Source organism: Colius striatus, chromosome 4 (genome assembly GCF_028858725.1).
Source record: "Colius striatus isolate bColStr4 chromosome 4, bColStr4.1.hap1, whole genome shotgun sequence".
NCBI classification, from domain to species: domain Eukaryota; kingdom Metazoa; phylum Chordata; class Aves; order Coliiformes; family Coliidae; genus Colius; species Colius striatus.
In genome coordinates, this window is record NC_084762.1 from 59,073,070 (window position 1) to 59,097,724 (window position 24,655).

General features: G+C 37.8%; 1 protein-coding gene across 5 annotated transcripts in view; it reads left to right on the forward strand.

Annotated features, from left to right (window-relative positions):
• CHD7 (chromodomain helicase DNA binding protein 7) overlaps positions 1-24,655 on the forward strand; it is a 130,973-nt gene that overhangs the window by 72,785 nt on the left and 33,533 nt on the right. For all 5 annotated transcript variants that reach the window (XM_061994727.1, XM_061994731.1, XM_061994730.1 and 2 more), the window contains 10 exons: positions 466-887; positions 8,757-8,895; positions 12,100-12,237; positions 13,297-13,362; positions 18,144-18,199; positions 19,584-19,698; positions 21,321-21,404; positions 22,353-22,490; positions 22,587-22,708; positions 23,142-23,385. In XM_061994727.1, the coding sequence (XP_061850711.1) occupies positions 466-887; positions 8,757-8,895; positions 12,100-12,237; positions 13,297-13,362; positions 18,144-18,199; positions 19,584-19,698; positions 21,321-21,404; positions 22,353-22,490; positions 22,587-22,708; positions 23,142-23,385 (1,524 nt within the window). The remainder of the gene's footprint in view (positions 1-465; positions 888-8,756; positions 8,896-12,099; positions 12,238-13,296; positions 13,363-18,143; positions 18,200-19,583; positions 19,699-21,320; positions 21,405-22,352; positions 22,491-22,586; positions 22,709-23,141; positions 23,386-24,655) is intronic.

The window sequence follows — 24,655 nt, forward strand, 5'->3', positions numbered from 1 at the left end:
GATCAAAATACCTCATGTCACAGCTGAAACGGTGTAAATTGCCTTGTTTTTTTGTTTGTTTGTTTGTTTTAAAGAAATACAGCCTGTGAATAAACTTTATTTTCCTTTGCATATCCAGAAACAAATGTTTAACAATGTGCTTTCTAGAGGACAAAATTAAACTGCAGCTCAACAATCTGTGACAAGTTTTAAATGTTGAAGACTGTAAATATTTTTTATGCTTTCACTTTATATACAAGCTCAAATTTTACTCCTGCTATATTGAAAATCTCTATTAATTTTGCTTTTGTTGTAACTGCAGAAAGCTTTGTTTTTTACTGCTTTACTGTACTATGTTTCAGCTGTGCTATTAGGTTAATCTTCTGCTTAGTATTTTCTCTCTTTATAACCTTTTGCTCCAAAAGAGTGAAGTTTTAGCAAACAAAGTTGCAAATCTACAATTTAATTTCTGTTTGTGTCTCTTAGCATTCTCCATCGGAACCCTTTTTAGAGAAACCAGTGCCGGATATGACTCAGGTTAGTGGACCGAATACCCAGCTTGTGAAAAGTGATGATTATCTGCCATCAATTGAGCCGCAGCCACAGCAAAAGAAAAAGAAAAAGAAAAACAATCACATTGCTGCAGAAGGTCCCAGTAAAGGTTTTGGTAAGGAAGACTTTCCTGGGGGACTTGACAACCAGAATCTAAGCAGAAACTCAGTGGATTGCTCCCAAGAAGAAAAGAAGAAAAAGAAAAAGCCCAAGGCAAAAAAAGAACCGAAGGATCCTAAAGAACCCAAGGAAAAGAAGGAACCCAAGACCCCCAAAGTCCCCAAGACCCCTAAAGAGCCAAAGGAAAAGAAAGCAAAAAGTACCACGCCAAAACCCAAGACCAACAAAAAGGCTAGGTAAGTCAGGAAACTTCTGTATGTGAGCAGAGAAAAACAATGTCTTTGTGGGATTTCTAGAGCATCTGTGCTTAAATGGCGTGGGTGGAGAGGAAACCTTGTTTTGTCGTTTGCCTTCAACCATCTACAACATCATGTTTGTGAGGAACTTGGGCACATTTCTGTTTGGCTTTCCTGTTTATGGCTTCAGGGTTATTTTAAGCAAGCTGGAAAAGCAGAAGATGATTTCTTTCTTTTAAAGGCATAAAAAATTCTGGATGTGTTAATCTGAAAACTAACTCTCTTCTAATGTTCATGTGTCCCTTGTGTGTGGTTTGTGTACGAGGAAATTAAATTGCATCAGCATTAACTTAGCTTTGACCAAATCGTGAGATAAAAGCTTAGAGTAAAAAAGCTTTATGTTTTTCTCTGAATAAAGAATTAAGTACTTAGCACTGTACAAGTTGTACAACCCTTACGGACACTATTTTATACTGATTCAACCCATGGGCTATAAGCTCTGCTGTTAAAAAGGCGTTTTTATATGGATATTGATGTATCCTCACTGTAGGGATTATAGTCATTTTGCTGTTTCGCGTAAAGACAATTTTCCTAACAGAAAAATCTTTGTTCATAGACCAGATGCTTCCACCTTGTTTCTTAACTGTTTTCACTCAGCATCGTGTCCCTTTATCAGTATAGGCTTAAAGTGCTGCAGAGTAGGATGAGAAAGAACAAACTGCTGTTACACATGAGTAAATACGTCATAGATAATAACACAGATTCTTTACTTACCCCTCAGCTCCCTAAATACCGTGATTATAAATACCTACTTGAAAGAAAACGGAGAGGAAAAAGACATTAAAGCTCATTTTTTTTTCCATTTGTACCTCGAATTTCTTACAACTGTTCTGAATTTGTTCCAAACATCTGAATCTGTTTTTCAAGATGTGGCTAGCGTTATAAAATATGACTTCCAGATGGAAGCACAGCCAGACTTGGTTAATCCAGATCAGTTGGCAAAATCCATTTGTATTAGGGTTTTAAAACTGCAGTTAATGAATCAGCTTTGCATATATTCTACAAGACTGACCATTGGCTAGGTTTGATACAGCTATATGGCTAAACAAGGGATGGACAGTAGGAAGTTACATGTTCTTTTGGCAAGAAAGAGAAGTTTCTATATTAGCAGAGAGGATGTTTCCTGAAGAATTTATAAATACTGTGTTGTAAAATGAAATATTGTCCTGAACAAGTTATATTAATTGTTCAGTAAATTACAGTTGATCAGCCTATACCTGTTCCAGAAGTTACTTCAGCTGTGTTCCAGACTGTCCTAAGGATGAGGTTAAATACACAGCAATTCACAGCTTTACATATCTCCCAGTATTTGTTTTTTGAAACCAAAATACCGTATCAGTTTAAATAGCCTTTTTCTTCCATTTGCCTATACTCACAGATTTAAAGGCTGACCAGGCCATATTGCATGGTATTGAGCATCTCCCAGCAATTTTTGCCACCAAGAAGTAAAAAACCTTTAACTGCCAGATTTCTCAGTAAGTGTGGTTTTTACAAGATTAAAGGAGCAGTGTTTCTTTTGAAGGAACAAATCACTGCTTTGTTAGTTGTATTTGTAGGGAGAGTCTTTAGCTTCTTTTCCATGCAATGACTCTTGTACCTGGGTGGCTAGGTGACTTACAGTACTAGTAAGTACTAGGCCCTGTTGTTTTACCTGTAAGAGAAACATGTTCGGAGCATCATTAAGAGCATTTGCTGTTCCTTATGCTTACTCTGGGTTGTGGAGAAAGTCCTGCTTTTTCTGTAATGGGCTTGTGTCTCTGTTACAAAAAAACCAAAAAGGTTGTTCTCATCCTGTGGTCTTGTCAGCTTCAGTATCAAACTTCTTCAAAGAACTCTTGAGACTGTGTTGGGACGCTGTGCTGCCAAAAGATTTAAAGTCAGTGAAAGAAATTTGCTTACTTTGGCAACATCACAGACTAGGGAACCTGTCCAGTGACAGATCACTGAATCAAGTTTTTAAATAAATCAACAGTCCAAACGTTTCATCATCTGATCCACGGTATTTCAGCAGCACTAACTCCAGAAAGGAAATACTACAGTAGCTGAGATGAGTAAGAGTAATGCAAGTTAATATAGATTATGGATGATTATGTAGAAATATTTTTATTAAGTTAGTATTTGGTGTGTGCTTACTACTACTGCTTATCTTGCTCAGTATTTTCCTTCTAAGCACTGAAAGGGGTAGTGTGATTTTTAGATTTTAAAATGTTGTGCAAAACTTAATGCTTTTCATTCCTGAATAAGATGATCATTTTTAATAGAAGAGGTTTTTTTGCACTCACGTAGAATTTGATTAAAGAAAGTCAGACTTAGGAAATCTGTTTATTGAAGAGCAACAGTTTTTTTGATAGAGCATAGCAAGTCCACAAGAATTAATTTTGACACCAGCTGTGTTAAGACTTTACACATACTTAAATACCAAACTTTTTATGTCTTGACCATTTTGTAACTTAATATAGTTCAGGGTTTAACCCTGCTATTTCAGTTTCAATTTTGACTGTATAGTAATCCTTTTTATGTATAATCCTTCTATTAAACATACAAAAACCCACCCCAAACCAGAAACTTTATCCTCCACATCTCTGTCTTTGGCATAAGCTGTGAGAAAACGAGCAGTGAAATTCACCTTCATGTGAGGGACAACAGTCAGATCAGAGAATGGAAGAAGATTATTAATTTCATGCTTGTTTGAATTGCAAGTTCAATGTGTCTTAAAAAGAAAGAAAACACACAAATAGGCTGCTAGTGTGTTATACTGCATACTCGGTGATTTTGTAAGAAAGATCACATTAATATTGTATTACCAATTGTAATGGGTATTAGCCCAATCTTGACAATATTAAATGACAACTATAGTGATGGGTGGAAAAAAAACCCAAAACATCACATTGCAAAACAAGTCTATTATGGACAAAACTAGTCAGATTTGAAAGCCAAATCTAGGTAAAACCAAGGTCACAAATGAAGGGTTTTCATTAGATTGTGCAGGAGTGGGCTCTTAATGTTACAAAGCCAGCTTCAGGCAGATGCAAAGCAGGCAGATTTTTCCAAAAGTAGAGGGATAGGGAAAGGCAAGTAGCCCTACTGGATTGCAAAGTCATGGCTCAGATGTCTGTTCCTCCTGTGCCTGTCCCTGGAGGAGATGAGGACCACCTGTTTGAGAAGATCACGCTGTGGCACAGCTGATAACCTCTCCTGCTGCTTCCTATGAAACCTTAGAGAGCGGCCACTGATGATGGTGGAAGAAAGCAGTAACTTTGTGAGGGCCAAATGGCTGCTTGCAGGAGCTTGTCCCTCTTCACATCTCCTCTGAGCAGTGTGCTGTGCTTTGCAGGGCTGCTCCTACGGGCTTTTTCCCCTGCCTGTGTGAGGGGAAACTCTTCATCCTTCCTGCATGTACAGCAGCAGCCTGAGATGCAGGGTAGGGTGAATGGGTTGCTGCTCACAAGGGGAGCACCTAGCATGAGCATAATTACCTCATTTAAAGGGAGGCGGAGATGGACTTTTTTGGCACCCAGCTTCACTGTTTGTTGTATCGGAAAGGGGATGGCTTCTGGATGAGGAAGTGGGAAAAGGCTGCTGTGTGGGGGAGCCGTGTGGGCAGGAGGACAGAGCACCCTGGGGAGCTGGAGGACAGGAAGAGAGGTCCTGAGTCTGTGCTGGTAGTTTCCATTCCCAAGCTCAGATCATCCTGAGCAAGGCAGGAAGGGCTGCCTGTGAGGGTGAACAGGAAATCGAGTGAGATTTTCATGCACATGTCCACTGAGGACATTTCTGTTCACACCTGTCCTCATCTCCCTTTTGAACCAGCCCAGCTGCCAGATATTTACCTTTTGTAGGCAGGCTTTTGGGGCTTTTTTGATACCAAAGCATACTTTTTAGTATTTTGGCTGAGTTTTCAGGATGGTAGAAACCTTGTTATCATATTATTTTTCCCTCTTTTGTGACATAAAAACTGTTTTTAAAACGAAAAAGTTTGGATTACACTAGCATCTTTTAAAAAACTATTGTTTTTCCTCAGATATGGCGGTACAGAAGGTGGATATGTAATGCTTTCCTAAGCCAGGTTCCAATTATCAATTTATCCCAGGACAGTGTTCCCAAATGCAAATAGGGATCAATAGTCTGAGTAACTTTAAATGTTTAAATGACAGGAAAAAAGCATAATCCACATCCTGATAGCCATCAAAACTTACATTAATAAACAGATCTGTAAGTTACACAGATCAGTTGAATTAGTTGCACAGTGTAAATACACAGGTTAATTACTTCCCCTCTTAATCCTGCAAAACATGCCATGCTTTTTGAGGTATTTTTAGGTCAGATGGTTTGGCCCAGCAAGTTCCTGCAGTTTGACCCAGCTATAGGTGGCTGCTTGACTAACGGACACAAAACACTTTGTCGAAGTTTGGATTCTTGTTCTCAAAATTTAATTCAGTCCAATTGCCCTATTACTATTTTCCTCTTCAGGCCCTGTTTTCCTTCATGTTGTTAGCTCGTCTGACCTTCTGAAGGTTGTCTACTTACAGGCCCCCTTAGGTCAGTGTGCTGTGCAGTCCTCAGGAATGAGAGGATGAAACCACAAAGTGGTATTGGACAGCTAGATTGTAAGACATCTAATCTGACATGGCTGTGTTTGTATCACCTGAACAGAGAACTAGTCTTAACTGAGAGTTTTAAAATAGAGTTTTGTGTGTGGCAAATACTACTACACTTTCTCCCAGACCTACTTCTTGTTTTGGGATCGGACAGTATCTTGTCTATAGTGAGACCTGGCTAAACTTTTCATTTGTGCATGTGTAAAAACAAATAGAGAGTTGTCTAAATGCATATATTACAGTTTGTCTTCCTTGTTGCTAAATTTGGAAAGTACTGTCAGGTGTGTATTCAGTTAAGGATTGATGCACAGGCCCTAGTGGTTATGGTAAAGCCTCTAAGAACAGGTTTTTACCTGGCTGTACTTATGTGGAAAGGCAATTCTGGTCCAGGCTAACACCTTTCCTAAATGGCCTGAGTGTAATATGATGGACAGTGGAAAGGCTGAGTCAAGAGTAGGTACATTTAATTGTCAGGAACAAATCACACCTGGCTCTGAGGGAAAACTGAGTGGAATAGCAGTTGCTGACAATTTGAGGAAGCTGATGTTCCCACCGGCCAGGTGAAGCTCCTGGGTGCATGATGTTAGGAAGCAGTGGGTCACCTCGCTATTTTCCAGTGGTTCCTTTGTGGTTCATTTTTTGCCTTGAAAGAAACTGTAGTTGTGCATTTGAAGGGAGCAGTTCTGCTGATTTTTGAACTTAAATTTCCCGGTGGAGCTGCAGGTTGGGCTTTGTACTCCCTAAGCTGTTGGCAGTTTGTAATCAGCCTGGCAAGGGGTGAAAGAGTTGAAACTGTGTCCGGGTTGCTTCGTCCATGTCTCTGTTACCGAGGGTGACTCAGTCTGCCGGAGCACGGCTCGGGGATGTGTATATAGGTCATGAAATACTCGTAGACGTAGGGGCTCTAAGCTAAGAGCAGAGAACGGTCTAAGGGAGGCCAGAAAGAAACCTTTGTGGGGGCAGCCCTGGTGGAGCCGCTGGCGGGGTCTTTGTGTGGGCCTGGCCGGGCGGCGGGTGGCGGAGCGCGGCGGCCGCGGGTGCGCCTGCCCCGGGCCGGCCGGCCCTCGCTATCGCTTCCCGGCAAATTTGCCTTTCAGCAAATTGGTATTTGATCAAACTTAGGCCAAGCTCTTCTTCCCGACTTTCAGCGTGTTATTCATAGGCAGTGGTGCACCGGGGCACAGTAACGACTACTAAACTTAATTGCGCGCCATGCTCTGATTTACGGGGCTCAGGGGCGATCAGTGCTAGCCTTGTCAGCTCGCCTTACCTGGCGGCCGGCCAGCTCCCCTGACAGGCTTACCTTTGATTTAAACAAATTCAAAAATATGTAAAGTTGGGTGGTTTTTTTGGTTTGGTTTTTTTTTTTTTTTTGGAAGCGGTTTCGCGGTGATTTGATAAAAGGCAGGGGGGTGGCGGTGGTGTGTGTGTATGTGCGGGAGGGGGGCCCGGCCGCGGCCGCGCAGGTGCCGGGTGCGCCCGGGCGCTGATTGAGGGAAGCAGATGGCTGCAGTCGGTGGCCGCCAGCCAGCGGAGCAGGTGCTGGTCACGTGGCCGCGGGTTGCCGGGGCGACGCGAGCGCTCTCGGCGCGCGGATGAAAGGCAAGGGGCCCCGCTTCAGCTGCAGCTTTGTGCCATTGGTGGCAGCCAGAGCGGAAACAAACGCTGCGAGGGCAGCCGCGGCCCGGCGCCGCCCGGGGGAGGCCGCGCGGGAGGAGCCGCGCGCGCCCCGCGCCCGCCGCCCCCCCGGGGCCCGGCCGCTCTCCGCGCCCCTTCCCCGGCGTCGCACCCCGCCCCTGTCCCTTTTACGTTGCCACACTGAGGTGGGCTTTGGGAGGAGCGGGCGCTGGTTGAGTCACTCTCTGCAATTTCAGTTCAATTCATTTCCAGAACTCCCAGCGCTTTTCACTTGTAATTTCTTCTTTCTTTTTTTTTTTTTTTTTTTTAATTATTCTTGAATCAACCTTAGTTTAAACACAAGCTGCGAAATAAGATAATACTGGTCCTGAAGTGGCATGTAACCATATTCAGGAATTTTAAGTTATTAGTCTAAAGTACACTTTCAGTGGGCCAGTGCGCTGATCAAAATGAACAAGCCGAAAGCTGATGTTTGCTTGAGAAGTTACAAGGCAGGGACTGTGAAGGAAAAACAAACCCCAGGCAGCATTCTGGGCAAGACAGTAAAATGTTGAGGGTGCAGAAGCCATGTAAAAGTGGCTAATGTAACATTTGATGAGCCATACTGACCGTTTGTCAAATACCGGCACATAACTCTGCTCTGCTCTTCTCAGCAGCTTTCCACGAGCCTGTCACATTGGTAACAGGCCTGGGGAGGGTGGCTGCAGATGGGAAAAGACTAGCAGAAACCCCCTCAAGACTCAAAGGCTAAATATATTTAAAATTACTAACTTTTACTGTTGATTCTTCTTTGTTGCTATTGAAAAATTTCACCCTCACAGTGCTGAAGATTGTCTCAATATGGGATTTGGCGACAATGTATTTAAAGCTGGGTATTGTTATGTGTGTCCTCACCTGATGTGATCTCAGCTCCTCAGAGAGTGAACACTTTCATGGGAGAGGGAGAGCAGGAACAATCTCCAAAACCTTTCTCTAGGATCAGTGGGTATAGCTTTCTAGTATCCTGTGAATGCTGAGATAAGACCTGGGTGGCTTTTCCTTCCATACAAGCTGTGGTTGCATGCTTTGAGGCTGTATGATTGCCCTCAGAGCTGACACAAAAGAACCTTTCCTGCTTGAAAATAGCAGAGATGGTAGAAGAAAACTGAAATATTTTCTCATTTGGTCTTTTGTTTTGGTAACACTTACTCAGGTTCTGCTTACCTGGTCCACACAGTTGATATCAAGACAAGTGCACACATAAAACTTTATATGTGTCAGATTGCCCGAGTGCTGCTTTCAGAAAGTGCAGGTTTTGAAGAAAGCAACACTTCAGTCTCATTTTTAGTTTCTCACTGAATACATATTCAATGTCACTAAGATCTTGAGGAAAAGGAGAGGTGTCTGTCGTTAAGGAATGGGAAGCGTACAGGGATGGCCGTTGCATGATTAATGTTATAATGTTTAAATAAATAAGTATTTAAGGCAAGTGAAAATAATGAAGTCATTGAAAATAAACATCTCATAGATTAACTAAAGCACTTTTTCCTTACATTTTTATACAAATATTGATTAAAAATAACTCTGTTTTCAGTAACAAGAAACCAGATTCGGAATCTAGTGCTGCGAAGAAAAAGGTTAACAAGGGAAAGGAAGGTTCTGAAAATTCAGACTTGGAAAAAACTCCACCACCATCACCGCATCCTGAAGATGAAGATGACCCAGGGGTTCAGGTAATACTGTCTTTCAAATTTATTGTAGCCTAGATGCATAAAATGGTAGTTCTCCCAGTCTTTGTTACAGAGACACAGGTGTTTGAGTATTTTCTGTGTTTTTTAAAATGACATGCCAAGAAGGCAAGAACTGAAAATCACCATGGTGAATATTTTACTGACTCAAGTATTGCTCATCATAAGTTTGTTTCAGAGTCTTGTTGCCTGCAGATATGTGTACAAGGTTAGACTTAATGTACCATTATGAGGTCTTGCTTCTAAGCCTCGTGTTTCTTCTTGCATTGACTTTGCAAACCTGTAATCAAGAATAAGATGTGACAAAGCAAGATGTCAGAAATGTTCATGTCAGGGACTTGTAACTACACTGCGTTAGTGGAGGAAGGGCCTTTTTGCAGGACTGCCAAATCATCAGCTAACATTGATAATTTCTCTTACCACTATGCATCTATCATTCTCTATCCAAGCTGGTATATCATGTAAAGAAAACATGGACATAGAAATACCACATATGATGACTTCCTGTGTGCTCTGTCATTAGTGAGGTTAAGCCAGGAGCTCACCACTTCTTGGTTCTGCCGGCAGTGCTTAGAGTAGGCATTAAAATTTAGATTTCTTGTATGAAAAGGTAGAGGCAAATTGTGTTGGGGAAAGTATGAGACTCTGAAGTCCATTGGATTCATCCATTGCATATTAGATACCTTCTAATTACAAGAGATGTTGGGGCTTATGATGACCTGAGAACGGTGAAAGCAGTCTGGTAGGAAGATTGGCAAACAGCAGTGTCCTAAAACAACCGTGGATTATGCTTTCCCCCTTTTCTAGAAGTGTGTAGAGTATGAGGAAGTGTGAGCACTCTGGTATTTTCTAGTTGAAGACAAAAGCAGCAACAAAAAGTATTATTTCTGAATATGTATTCTGAATTAGAAAAGCTGAGGTACACCATGCAAATATTAAAATGTTTGAAGGGTAAGCTTTCTATTCTGTGACGTGGGTCTTTCCTAGACTGATTAATGATGCTGACAAAAGAAGCTTTTTGAGCTGGTGGGATTTTTTTACTAATTTGCAGATGATTATATACTGTCTTCAGTTCAATATATATCCATGTTTTGCTTTGTTTTCAGTTTAGTGAGACAAAACTTTCTTGTGAAACTCAGTTGGGTGATACACTTGAAATGTTTTTTCTTCTTTTTGTTCATAGAAGTGTTAGGATGTTTGCGTTACTTTTAAATTTAATAGGGTATTTTGGGCAAATTTTGTGTTCTTTATACTTTCTCACACTATGCATTATATACTGCACCCGCACTTCTTTGTTTAAACTTAGAGAAGGTTAAAACTTTATACGCTAGGATAGCTAGAATTAATGAACTTGCTATGCATTTCCCAACTGAGATTGAGATTATGTAGTTGTCTAAAACACTGTTGCATTCGTTGTGTGTTAAATAGTGAGACTTCTGTAATGATACTATGCAGTAATGCAGAAAGTGATGCATTATTGTCTTTTAAGAGGTGAAATACTTCTGTATTACCATACAGATTTGTTTCTTTCTATGTTATCTCACCTTTCTACCTATACATCAGTTAACAAGTAGAATCTGATGCAGGCAAATGTATACATAGTTTCTGACAGAAACACATAACAATTGCAAAGCTTCACATGGATGTTAGAGGAAAGAGGAAACTAACCAAGTCAGTAACAATCAAACAGAGGATTACCATTATGTTTTAGGCGTATTTTTTATTAGGGAAAATGGAAGAAGAGGTTGGGGGTTTTTTTCCTCATAAAAAATAATAATAAGACTTCACCTATTGAGCTAAAAGAAAACTTCTCTCAACAGTGATTATGGAAATGAGAGTGCCAAGTGGTATATATTTTCAAGTATAAAAATACTGTTACAGTTTTGTGGAAACCTCCGTGTTAAAGGTAGAAGTCACATCATCAGTGTTTCAAAGGGTGATGTAAACTTAACTTTTGCTCAAAAATGTTGTTTTCAGTTAAGGAATTTCTCATTTTGCGAAGTGTACCAGATGCCTTTGCTTTAAAAAGTATGATTAACTATCTAAAAGTAAGTATTTGACTTGGTACATTGAGAGACCCGGGTGCATGGATCTTCTAAAAATGCTACATAAATATTTCCATGTACCAATGAAGCTGTGTGTTAAGACAAAAAAGATGTAGAAATAAGTAGTGTATCAATTCATAAAGATATTTCTTAACAATTGATACCGAACATCCCTTTTTTCAATACATATATTAGTCCACTGAGATATTTGATATTCAGTTGACAGTTCACTTCAACAGCACGTGCTCTCAGCTTTTCAAAACACGTAACTTGCTGCAGACTATCTGGGAATTTCAATTTTATTGTTGCAGAAACTAGTGGCTGACAGTAAGTGTCAAGTTGCAAATTCTGTCAGATGCATGGTTGTGTATTCTACAGATTGTTTTCTGCAGCTTCTGAAACTTTCTCTCATCCTGGAGATGAGGGTGTGGAGACACAAAAAGCATATTTTCCGTTTAGGATGATTGAGGTTTTTCATTCTGCTCTATTGGTTTGGGGTCTTTTCCCATGCTGTGCTGCAGGATGTCTTTCTGAACGGTGCTGCATCGGTGGAGTAAGGAAGTCATATTTCGTTTTATTTCCCTTACAAGATAATCTGGGTACAACTGGGCGGATGAGGAGGGCAAGAAGGTGTGTTGTCACTGCTTAGCAACACTATGGGCCATGCTGCGGAAAGGTGGTGTTTGGTTCCTGCTTTGGCCATCTGTCAGAGTTTGTCGTAGATGTGAAATGAGAGATGCAACTTCTACTTTAATTGCTTTCTGAGATATGCTTTTTATTTTTCTAACATGATTTTAAGTAATGATTAAAAAAAAAGAGGTAGAAGACACCCCAAAACCAAACAATACAAACCCCAAAACCCCAAACCAAAATAACTCCACTTTCCAACTTGGAACAAGCCTGAAGTGGTTTGGGTTTTTTGTTTGGTTGGGGTTTTTTTTTTTTTTTCTTAAGCAGAAGTTAAAAGCAGCTAACAGGTAGGAATTTAGAATGATTGTCTTATATGTGCTATTTCTGTTGGGATTCTGTGAAAATAATAGTGTTTGCTGCACACTAGTGTGTTTGAGAAATAGGAAGTTTTCTCAGTTATTCTGCATTTCATCAGTATTGTTTCTCAATGAAAATGTGAATGCCTTCTATTTAGAAACGACGCTCCAGCAGGCAGGTGAAGAGGAAGCGTTATACAGAAGACCTGGAATTCAAGATTTCAGATGAGGAAGCTGATGATGCTGATGCTGCTGGAAGAGACTCTCCTTCTAATACTTCTCAGTCAGAGCAACAGGTCAGATATGAACAGACTGGAAAAGTGACTGTACCTGCAGCATTCAAAGTTCAGATATAGGCTCTCTTCCTGAATGATATTCATCCATGATTGGCACAGTGTGCCAGAAGGCTTTAGCTGTCTACCTTCTTAAATAATATACTAATTCATAACTTTGTTTACAAGCCTGTGATACGCAGTTTGATACACTTCTTTGAAATTAGCAGTCTCTACCTCAAGGAAACCTAAACTGAACTGCTAGCAGTCTTGAATTTACTTCTCTGAATTCAGTGGTTTGGCTTCTGTGACTTTAATAAACCACTCAAGCTTGTCCCCTGCTGCTAGGCACTGTAAGAACCCCTTTATGAAATTACTGCCTTGTAGTACCCAGCAGGGTACGCTTTATTCTCTCTGCAATGTAAATGATGGATAAAATAGTTTGAATAATATGAGGGGTAATAACGTAGGAATGACTGTTGTAACAACCTCATTGTTTTGTAGTGCTTTTTCAAAGAACTACTTCACTTAACTAACTGATAACCTATTGGAGAATATATACACTTTTTTTGATATTCCATTTGGCAATTTGTTAAGCCCTGTGAAATATTGTATGTGATCTCCATTGCTAATTGTGTCTTACCAGAAGGAGAATTTGGTAGGTTTGCCTGCCATTGTAATAATTCATTAATGTAATAGTGTAATAGAGAATGCAGGCAATTTTGATAGTTATCATGTGGACACTTACACAGCCAACTAGAGTTTTTGAAGATCTTCTAATATTTAGACTGTATGATGCCGAAAGCGTGTGTTATTTTCAGAGAAGTGAATTGCTCGTGTGCCCATATCTGTGTATCTGGGTATGTCAGCCTTAGTGACAGCTAGAGTTGTGTCGCCTCTTAAAAATGGGCTTAAACAAGTATCTTTCAATCCTGCATTATGGTATTAAATCCTCTCAGTTCTCATACTGAGGGGAAAAAGTCCTCCTATGTATTAAATTCAAAAGCAAAAAATGTTTTTCCAGTTAAGGAAGTCTTTAAGTAACAAAGATGCACTCCCATAACTCTTGTATTTGTAATGTAGGAATCTGCCGATGCTGAAGGGCCTGTTGTGGAGAAAATCATGAGTAGCCGTTCAGTCAAGAAAAAGGTAAAGCAAAACAATATCTCTTTCCCTCATATTTTTAAACGCATTTCTGCTGAAGCCCTGAAGTTCTTAAAAAAAAACCCCTTGGAATTGAAAAACGGGTTTACTGAGTAGAGAAAGTTCCCTGAAAATTTGTCATGCTTTGGATAAATGTTCACAAAATGTATTTTTTGTTTAGTCTTCCACTATTTTCTTACAATTTTTCAGATAATTTGGATTTTCGCAAAAAATATATAGCTTGGTGAATCCTTTGATGCTCTCTCTTCAGAGTGTTGGTTCTTGAGAGTTTAAAGAGTGAGAGAACTCACCTGCATCCTAAGTTTCTGCATTTTCTAGTAAACAAAAATCCTTGCCTGTAATTTTTGCATCTTTTGATAGTTGTTTTGCTTAGCAGTTTACATGCGATCAAGAATGTAACATATGCAGGTGGTTAATATGTTCCATGTTATTATTTTTGCTTGCATATCCTTATAATCTGCCTCACAACTTGATTGGCTTTACACTTCCAAACTATTAAACTCTGAGTCAGAAGTAGAAAATAATGTGTTCAAAACATGACATTATTATATTTTATAGACTCTTTTGACCACCGATTCTCTGACTCGTACTGCAGTTGGGCAGAAAATTGTCTGATTAGCATAGATATAGTACTCGTGTTGATCTTAGTTAACCAGAAATACTTGTTTTCTTCGAGGTCTTAATTTTAAAATTGAAGGAGTTGCCTTTTTCTTCTTTATTTATTTATTTCAATGTTGTGCCATTGGGGTGTTTTTTTGATTTTATTATTGTCATAACATCATTAACAGCTTTGTAAACCTAAATTCATGCAATATCATGATGTGGCCGTGAATGAATTTGATCTGTTTCTGCAGCTTGCATAGCACAAAACATCCAGGGTGGTTTTTTTGAAGTGGAGAGCTTTATCTTTTTTTATTCCAAACCATGCGCTTATTTTTCAGATAAACTTCATGTAATAGAGACTCAGTAATTAGTTGTCTTGATGGTCTACTAGGGAGGAGAGGAGAATGTGGTCTTTTCATAAATGTCTTTACATTGGAAGGTGTTTCTCTCCAATTATTCTTCTCTTTTTCCTCTCCCCTGCAAACAAAGGTGTGATTACTCATGGGGAGTGTGTATTTTGCAGTAGTTTGTGGGAAGTGGTTGGTCTGCTGCCTACATGTCTTTGATTGCAAGCTCTGCTGGAGGCAAGCTCTATTTTGAGCTCTCTCTTTAATGTTTTTTATGGATTGTATTTGCAGGTTTGAGGGTTGTCTCTTCTTTTTCCTGCTCTTCTCCCCAACCTTCCTCCCAAAAATCAAAAAAAGAAAGACTTCAGGTTGTTAATATTTAACATCTGAAGTATCCAACTGTGCTTTTATTAAAGGTCTTTTACGCTCTTACTAACGTCATCAAAACCCTGGTTGTTAGATTACTAATCAAGGTAAAATTGCTGCGATCGGGACCGATGCATAAAATAAACATGAGGAAAGGCTTCACTAGGAAACGTTTCAGTGGATTAGGTTGTAACAAAGATGTTGCATTCAAGTAAAGGACATTAGATAATGAATACACTTTTGAAGAATTATTGTTATAGTAAAATTATTGTGATTTTTCTCAAAACCAGCTTTGTTCTAGTTTTGGAGCTAACCAGATGTGGTACAGCAGTGTATTTGCAACCTTTTTTGAAATAGACAGAATAAAACTTAGAAATTATTTTAGTTCATGTTTGAATTACCCAAGACCATGTTTTTCCCCTGTTATTCCTAACATGGAATTTTGAATTCTGTTGTATACTCTTCTCTCTTACACCAAGTGCATGTTTCTATATTAACCTGGTCCTGACATGTTCAGTTGATATGTAGAATTCTTTCATTTTTTGGATTATTTTCTTGGCCAACTTCAGTCCTCTTCAATTTCTGCTCCTTTGAAAAAGAATGGCTAGAACTAAATATGCTATTCAGCACAAATAGCACATATTATGGAAAGCTGCGGAGTTTGTAGAATGCTGTACCTGTGTGTTGCACATCTGAATTTCTCTTTGCTTACCAATATATGGTGAGAATTAAATCCAGATGAGCTGTGTACAAATGCCTACATCTCTTCCAGAAATGTATCAGCTTACAGTCTAGTGCTATCTATCAATTGAGGTGATTGGGTTTTTTGATATGTGTTGCTTTGCATCTGGTACTAATGTATTCTGTCTGCAGTTTTTCTAGTAGTTTTCTGTTAGGTTTGTATTTTTTGTTTTTTTTTTTCTAAGCTCTTAGTTGTCTGCACACCCAAGTGGCTTGCTTAAACAACTTTTGCATTAGCGGGTATTACTGTATCATTTCTGTGGTAATGGCAGCCCAAGACTTTGTGCACTTAAGTTTTTGCTTGAAGGAAGGGATCACTTATTTCTGAAATTATCTGCGGGACCTGTGCATCAGCTTGTCAATTATGGTCTCATCTGGGCAATGATAATTTGAGATGTCCTGTGTAGCCCAAGTCTGCCATGTGCTATTTTAGGATGTCTGTGTAGTCAGTTCGGGGAGAATTTTACATAAATGTTCTGTCTCATCTTTTTATTTGGTTAATGTAAACTTAACACGTAGTAGGGATTCAGACAGTGATGTCAAATGCATAAGTTTTTTGCCTCATATATCCTAAACTGATGTACTATTAAACTCTGCTTGAGTGCTGGTTGTTGTTAACTCGATTAATTTTTTTTTTTTTTTTGGCCAGAAAATTGAATACCAGAGTAAGATTTTTAAAATATTTTATTCTGAAATACATTTTATTTATGTGAATCTTTGCACACTTATAGAACATATAGTAACAAGAGACCAGTTATTACCTGTTAGACTATAGAAAAGTGTGTTTTGCTCATGAGAGTTAGGATTTATCAAGATTTACATTGTAAATTATTAAATTGGCAGTTGGCAGAAAATATAGTTGACTGAAATACTGCTTAGGGGAGTTAAATTGGGTAACATGAAACCTTTCTGTAAAGATGTTTAACCTTGTTGTTATTGCGAGATTGATGTATTTTAAAAGATTCTGATTTAAAACTGATCAAAGAGATTTGGCCATAATACATTTCTGAAAAAGCTGAATGTTAAAAGAGTGAAAGATGATTTCTTAAAGAGCAGTTTTGCTTCAGGGTAGTGAATAGATCGAGATAATGGTGTTTCCCATTTTTAATACTTGTTTTTGGATACAGTTTTTACCTATAAATATGATGAATACTTTTTTTGATAAATACTCCCTTTGAAATTGTTTGTTTTTCCAAAAAATGATCTTGGTGGTCTTCAGATTCTTTTCTTTGACTCTGTAAGTGATGGAGAAGCTTCTTCCCTGTGTCTAGAATTAGAGTATAGTTTTGTCTTCTTCAACAGAGGATTCAAGAAGACCAAGAAATAGCACCAGGAATACCTTATTTTCTGTTTCTTCAGGGAGAACTAGGTGAAAGTTGATGTTGCTCCTCTTTTTTGAGGATCACAAGCAGACTGTGCTGGAGTGATATAGACACTAAAATGATAAAATACCTTGCCAGTCTGGAAGAGAATAAACTCTAACACATTAAATAAAAAGTTAATGCACTCCTAAACCCTGATTTACAAAGAGTTTGTTGCAGCTGCTACTGTTGTTTAGTTGCACTACTATGGAAGTAATATCTAGCCAGCAACTTTTGAGAGAGAATTTGGAAGATGATAGTTTGTTATCTAGCTTTAGAGTAGTCTCTCTTTCATATGCATTTTTTCTCTCCTTTTTAGAAGAAAAAATATATGTGTATAGATAAAAAAGATGGAGCATATTGACTTATACAGGACTCAACAGTTTTGTCTGTTTCATACGTCTGTTACAGATGTTATTGCCCCTGATGAAATGTATAAACCAAAGAAATCCTCTTCTATTTAAAGTTCTTTCAAATTCATTAGTAAACACAAACCATTAATGTTGTGACATAAAGTGAATTCTAAACCTGTGCCTGGTGCACTGTCCTTAGTTTGTCCTATGACTGGGTTCAGGAGTAATTCAACACACTGTTATATGCCATATGTTATGTAATAGCTTGGCACAAGGGATGAGTTAAGGGTAGTCTCAACCCTTAGCACTGAGTGCCCTTGGTTTTGCTGGTTTATATCACAGCTTTAACCTTGCTTTAAATGTAGTTTTTGGGTGTTAATTTAATTTGGCTGCTCTGTATGTGAGACATCTTGCCTGAGTGAATTTAATTGCACCATTGAGTAAAACTAAAGCCATGAACACTGATGCACTAAAATTGTAGTAGAGGTATAAGGTTTAGTTTTATATGGCTTCTTGTTTGGAGTTATTAACTATATGGAGGAATAAACCCCCTTTAAAACTCTTTTTTAAAACATTACAAAACCCACAATGTAAAGTTGCCATGAGCCAGCCAAAAATAATACATATGGCATTCAGGAGTGCAGTTGCTAATTGGCTGCTGCCTGAGAAAATGGTACACTTGGCTTCTACTTAACACTGTGGGTTTGGCAGAAAGCCAGGTTTGGGGTGAGGTTGTGAATGAAGCTGCATGTGGTTAGGGAGGAGTTCAAATGATTCATGTCTTGGAAGTTGTAGTAAGCAGTGCAGTATGTACTTCGGTAAGCTTCTGGAGGAAACTCCTCACCCATGTCCTTCCCCCACCAATGCTTTCCTACACCTCCACTTGTCTCTCTATGCAAGGAACGCAAAATTCTGTATTTTGGTTAGGTTTAATCATTAACTAAATTGGGCTGTTTAATGGTTTAATTCACATTTCAACAATTCTTTTCTTATAGATGGAGAGTGGAGAGGAGGTAGAAATAGAGGAATTCTATGTAAAGTACAAAAACTTGTAAGTAAAGTTATAGATTGAATTTCCTATCTTTAAGTTCATGTGATTTCCAAAAGTTTTTTTTTAATGGTTTTGTAACTGTTACTATCCAACTTTAAACGTTTCCAAAGTTTAATCCAAAATAGTGGCAAATAAACAGGGAAATACCTTACATTGGTGGTGTTGGGCTTGATAGTGTCATCTTTCTCTCAAAATGAAATGCATAAGTAAAATTGCTGTGCTGCTAAAAACTTTAAGGCTCATTATGCATGCAGATTCATGAGCACATACCTAGGTGGCTGTGTAGATCTAACTGCAATTACAGAGTAACATGCCTGAAGAGTATTCAAAAGTAACCCTTAAAGTTCCAAAATTCAGATTTGTGTTAAACAAAATGTTAAGATGACAATCGAGGTGGCTTCCAATATTCCAACATAAAGCTGCCTCTCTATGAGGAATGTAGCAGTGGTGAGAGCAGTGTGTTGCTTCGCTTCTGGGCTCTGAAACTGCAATCCAGTCAGTGTTTAAAATAAGACACTTCACAGCTGGATAAGCTCTTTTTTTAAAAAAAAAAAAAATAGTATATATTTTAAAATTTTCACAAATTTTCCATGTGGGGGGGAAATTCACTTGAAGCAAGTTTCTTGCAGCTAACTGCAGAAAGTTAGCAGACAGCTAACCTCACTACGTTTGCTGCCACCTTTGTGTCTTTTGCACTCTATTGATTACTGCATGATGTTTAATAGCTTAATTGTGCTTTGTTTGGTTTTATTACATGTTCATGTAACTTTTGTATTAACTATTTGTGTCTTAGGTGCCTTAGCAATATAACTTTTCACAGAGACTAATTCTGTACAATGGGACTAGTCATTTTGACAGAGATGGTGTTACTTTGTGTGAAGTATTACTATGGAACTGCATTTACAAGGTGGTGGGGTTTTTTCTTTCTACCAGTGTTAAAACTTCAGTTGATTCATGCAACTTCTAGTTACAACACTACTCTCTCAAAAAGTAGCATATAGCATGTTAGTGTTTTAAATACGTGTGTTTTTGTTAACTTCCCAAACCCCTACTCTTTACTAGGATATGATGTTAAATATTTGACGTTTGTAATAAATGTCTTATATAGAAGTTACATTTTAAGTATGTCCAATAAAAATCATCATAGTTGTCTGCCACATGCCGAATGCATGGAGTATGTATTTAAATTTTGAGTGAGAGTTGTTTTTATTTGCTGACAAGTTTCTCTGTTAGTAAGTGTAATTACTTCCAGTAAAGATGATTTGTTAATAACTTGTATGGTGAAGAAGATTTTTCTGGAAGGGTCTATCTATACTAGTGGGGTATGTCACAGTATGCAATGAAAGCATAGTTTTGAGGAAGATTTTTCTATTTCATATTCTAGTTCTTACCTTCATTGTCAGTGGGCATCTGTGGAAGAGCTGGACAAAGACAAGAGAATTCAGCAGAAGATTAAGCGATTTAAAGCAAAACAAGGCCAGAACAAATTCCTTTCAGAAGTACGATTTATTAGTTTCTTTTAGATATTTAAGACATATTGTTGTGAATACTTCTGTGTGTATACAAGTGGAAGATTTTAAACAGCTGTGTGATAGCATTTATTCTGGTATAAAGTATAACCGACGTTCAAGTCTTGCACGATTATGAAACTCAAGTGATATATCCTGACTCTTTATCACAGGGTTTTGGGTTTCTTCCTTTAAGTGAGTGGTTAGTTGTTTGTATTGTAAGCATGACTCTTGGTGAATCAGTAGCAGATCTCTTTTCTCAGGAGCTGATTATGCCAGAAAAATGCATCACATTTTTCTATATTATGGACTGCTGCTCACTAGGGATTCTAAGCTTTTTATCATCAATTTAATTTCACTTAGAGCTGTAAGCAGTAATGTGGCAGGAGTTCTGTCAGTAAAAGACCAGATCAGATCTGCTGATTGGTGTCTCTGAAAGCCTACCTTTCAGTTAAAAAGTGTCTTTTGAGGGAAAAAAAAACAAACCAAACACAAATCAACAAGCAGGTACATGTGCTACTGTATTTGTTTATTTACATTTATTTTAACTATATCATTCAAGCTAAACAAAACCTGCTGCTTGAATTGAAAACTTCCCATAAAGTCAGCATGGGTTTCTCATTAAGTGCATCTGATAGACATATTTTTATAAAATTTACAGGAATTTGGAGGAGAGAGGACTACAAGAGTATAAAGCATCCTTTGAACACGATGTCAGAACATGCAAAATGCTTTGAGATTATTATAATATGCAGTGACACCTATAAAGAATTAGCTGCATCCTGTAGTACTGAGGCCTAAGAAACTAAATTAAATTAACTTTTAAGACTCCTGATATTTGCACTTTAAAAACCTTAATAAATACATCGTAAGAGTCAGTGCACTATATCATGTCATTAAGCAGCAGCAGTGTAAAATATAATATCTGTTCTAACTGAAGATGCCTGGAACTGCCTCTTTTAAAAATATTTTTTAAAAATAAAATCTCTTTCCAAATGGGTCACAAGTTACTGTAAATACTTGGAATTATTTCTTGTTACACAGGAGAATCCAGTAAGTTATTGAAGGAATATGAAATAATATAACATTGTGATTTATTTATTTTTGTGCAGAAGTCTGTATGCATGCAGTGTTTTCTCTGTTTTTGAAATAATAATCTTTGCGTCTTGATTATAAAGCAGTTAGACAATTCCTGTAGTTAAAATAATCCAAAGGCACTTAGTGTGCAAGGCTCTAATTTCTTCATTGCAAGCTGTAGTTTTCAAGAATGCTAAATGCATTGCATGCCATAAGCCTTTTCGATTGCTCATTAGTGAATTGTAATTTCACACTTCATTTAAAATATTCTTAAACATTCTCTCACAGTAAAAGGTTTCACACAGTAATTAAGAGGCCCAGTTAACAAAGTCTGAGAAGTCTTGATTCCCTCACGGGGAATGATCTTGCTGAATTGTAGCATTTCAATTAACATGTTGAAGTTTGCCAAATATAAATTCTGTGTCACTGTGACCCAAAATATTATTGCATGGTGAAATATATAATAATTTTTCCTCTCAGGAAGGGCTAATAGAAGTGTCTTTTATATTTCTATCTCCCTCTTTTGCTTTGAACAGATTGATGATGAGCTCTTTAATCCCGATTATGTGGAAGTTGATCGAATCATGGATTTTTCACGTAGCACAGATGATAATGGAGAGGTAAACAGAACTATTAGAGTATTTGTAATCATATAAACGTTATGTTTAGAATTTGTTGTTTAGAAATGTGAATTTGTTAGAAACTTAAACTACCAGTGTGTATATGTGCAGAAAATAGCAACATATTTGAGAAACTATGGGCTAATACATCAGTTTCTCTAAAATCTATGAGATTACGTGAGAATCACAAACTCCTTAAGTTACTTATATTTTGAAAAAATAGAAAACAAAAATAACACATAAACAAAACTACTCCTGGTATGGAGATCTGAGGCAGTACTTAATACTATAGAAATATTATGTCCATGCAGGTAATACAGAATTTAAATGAAAATGGCAAGAATCTTAGCTAGATGTCATGGTGGTTTAGACATATAGACATTATTTATCTGCTGCAGAAGAGGTCCTGAATCCGCTGTTTCTTACTCTTTAATGAACTCGTTCTGTAGAACAGGATCAGTCTTCCAGGAGACTCCTTTTTCATCCTGGGAGAGTACAAAGCTTCACTGACATGGTCAGTGTTTCAATATTGCTCTGTCAATGAATGGTGGTGTCTGAGTTGCCTGCTGGGAAGTTTCAGGTGAAGCTAACAAGAAAAAACAGTTAACTCTTTAGATACATTGTGAAGCACAGAAATTGTAACAGTTGGAAAACAAGTATTATTTTACTTCCAAATTTAAGTTTAACCTTTGTGATTGCAAATGTAGCATTGTGTTTATTTGGTGGTAAGCCTGCATACCTCACATTCTAATGTGACTTCGCTAGATTATCGAGGTGCCAGCCTTCTGTTTGCTTGTCCTTTTGGCTGATTCAGACATTCAGGTCTGGTAAAACTTTTTCAGTTGTATGTAGCCTGCAGCTCTCCTGTGAGGGGAAAAGAAAAAAAAAAGAGGCTACGTTTGTATTCTTTTTAAATTGTCGTGTAATTGTATTTTTATCTTAACAAAGCCCATAACGCATTATCTGGTGAAATGGTGTTCGCTTCCCTATGAAGACAGCACTTGGGAGCTCAAGCAAGACATCGACCAAGCTAAGATCGAAGAGTTTGAGAAACTGATGTCTAGGGAGCCAGAAATGGAGCGTGTGGTAAGAATTGGCTCCATGTAGAGGATTTTATTTGAAAATAGTAAATTAATGTGGTCTTTCAGAAACCACTAATGGGATTTTCTCTATTTGAAACAGGAGCGGCCTCCTGCCGATGACTGGAAGAAATCAGAGAGTTCCAGGGAGTATAAAAACAATAACAAACTCAGGGAATACCAGTTGGAGGGAGTAAACTGGCTTCTTTTCAATTGGTACAACACGTACGTAAAATATTGCTTACTTGCTGAATCCTGCTTTGGAAAAGTTTTTCTAATTTATTTGAAACAATAACCTTTTGAAATAATCTTCTAAAGCAAAGTTTTGTAATTATTGACATGTGTCGTTTGTTGCTGTTGTTTGTCATATACAAAGTAATTTTGGGTGAATAACATAATGTTACATGAAACATGAATATTTCAGATAGATTCTTCCAGCCGGTGCATTTGTATGTATATATGTTCATGCAGTCTCCTGCTGCCCTTTCCTCCCCAATATCAACACATAAGATTTATTTAAAATGCCAAAAGGTTATGATGTCTTTTCAGTGTAAACTTCATTCTAGAAATTTCTGGTTAATTTGGTTCAGACCCTTAGTGACTTTTTATATTTAAGTTAGGAATAAATAATTAAAAATTTTTTTATTACTGTTTTCAGACGAAACTGCATTTTAGCAGATGAAATGGGGTTGGGAAAGACTATCCAGTCCATTACGTTTCTCTATGAGATATATTTGAAAGGAATCCATGGTCCTTTCTTGGTTATTGCACCATTGTCCACAATTCCCAACTGGGAAAGGGAGTTCCGCACCTGGACAGAGTTGAATGTGGTTGTGTATCATGGGAGTCAAGCAAGTCGACGGACCATTCAGTTGTATGAAATGTATTTCAAAGATCCGCAGGTAAAAGCTCTTCCTTTTTTCTTATTTTTCCCTCATTCTTTGTATATGCTTTACTGTTGTTAATTAATCTAAGCATCAGTTAGGTTTTTAGTACTGCTCTAGTAGGTTTAGCTAATAATGACAGCATAGATATTAATAAAGAGAGTGCTTTTTAATAAAAGCCAAGAGATCAGCTGGAAGTAGAGAGGGATCAAGAGTTACTGAGACGGTTCAACTCTTGTTCAGGATTTCATTGGCTCATGCAAGGTTTTCATTAGTTTACGTTCCCAAGGAGAGCTACCAGAAGAAATAGTAAATGGAGATACTAATTGGACCTAAGCTTTACGAAATCAATCTTTGCCTGCCATTCCAGGAAAAGACCAGTTTGCAGAAATTAAAATTGTCAATGCTTCTTCACCAAGTTTTTAAAGTCAGACATATTCTGAATCTGCATTACTCCACTCGCGTTGAATAGCTCTTACATGAAGAGGAGAGCAGGTACAGAAAAGGTTGGGATTAGAAACAGAAAACTGTCTGGAAAACTGAGCAACAGATCTCTACACTTAAATGCATGACTTTGCTCAGAATAAGTAAACGTGATTAGAGAAGAATTATGTGCATACATCAAATGTTACTGCAAAACAACATAATCCTCGTCACTAGAAGAAAAAAGGAATGGAAGTTCAACCTGTTTTGATGCATTGTGGAATATTATCTCCAGCTGAGTTTAAGGAAGTGGTAGTGGTGAATTCACATATTTAGTTTTTATATAAAGCATTTGATTTTATGCCACTAGATATTTTGATTAATAAACTAGAATGATATAAAATCAATATGGCACACATTAAGTGGATTTAAAACTGTCTAACTGATATTTCTTCGTGTAATTGTAAATGAGAAATGATTTGCATTTCCAGTGTGGTTCTTCAGGGGTTGGTTCAATGCATGAGCTATGTAACACTTTTATCAATGACCTGAAAGAAAAGCTAAAATCATTACTGAGGAAGTTTTCAAATGACATGAAGATGGGAGGAGAGTGGTAAATAATTGAGATGGTTCATAGATATAGAGTAGGCTGTATTACTTAATAAATTGGATTCAAGCTAACAGTACTCAGAAAAGCTAAATATAGGGCTATCTGTGTGCAAGGAATGCATATAATTCTTACAGTAGGGAGAACCTGGTTCTGGGAAGGCTGGAAGACAAATGCAGATCCTTTTGTGGCACGTGACATGACCAGTTAAACACGAGTTCATACTGAGACTGGTTAAAAGGGCTGGTGTAGTGCAAG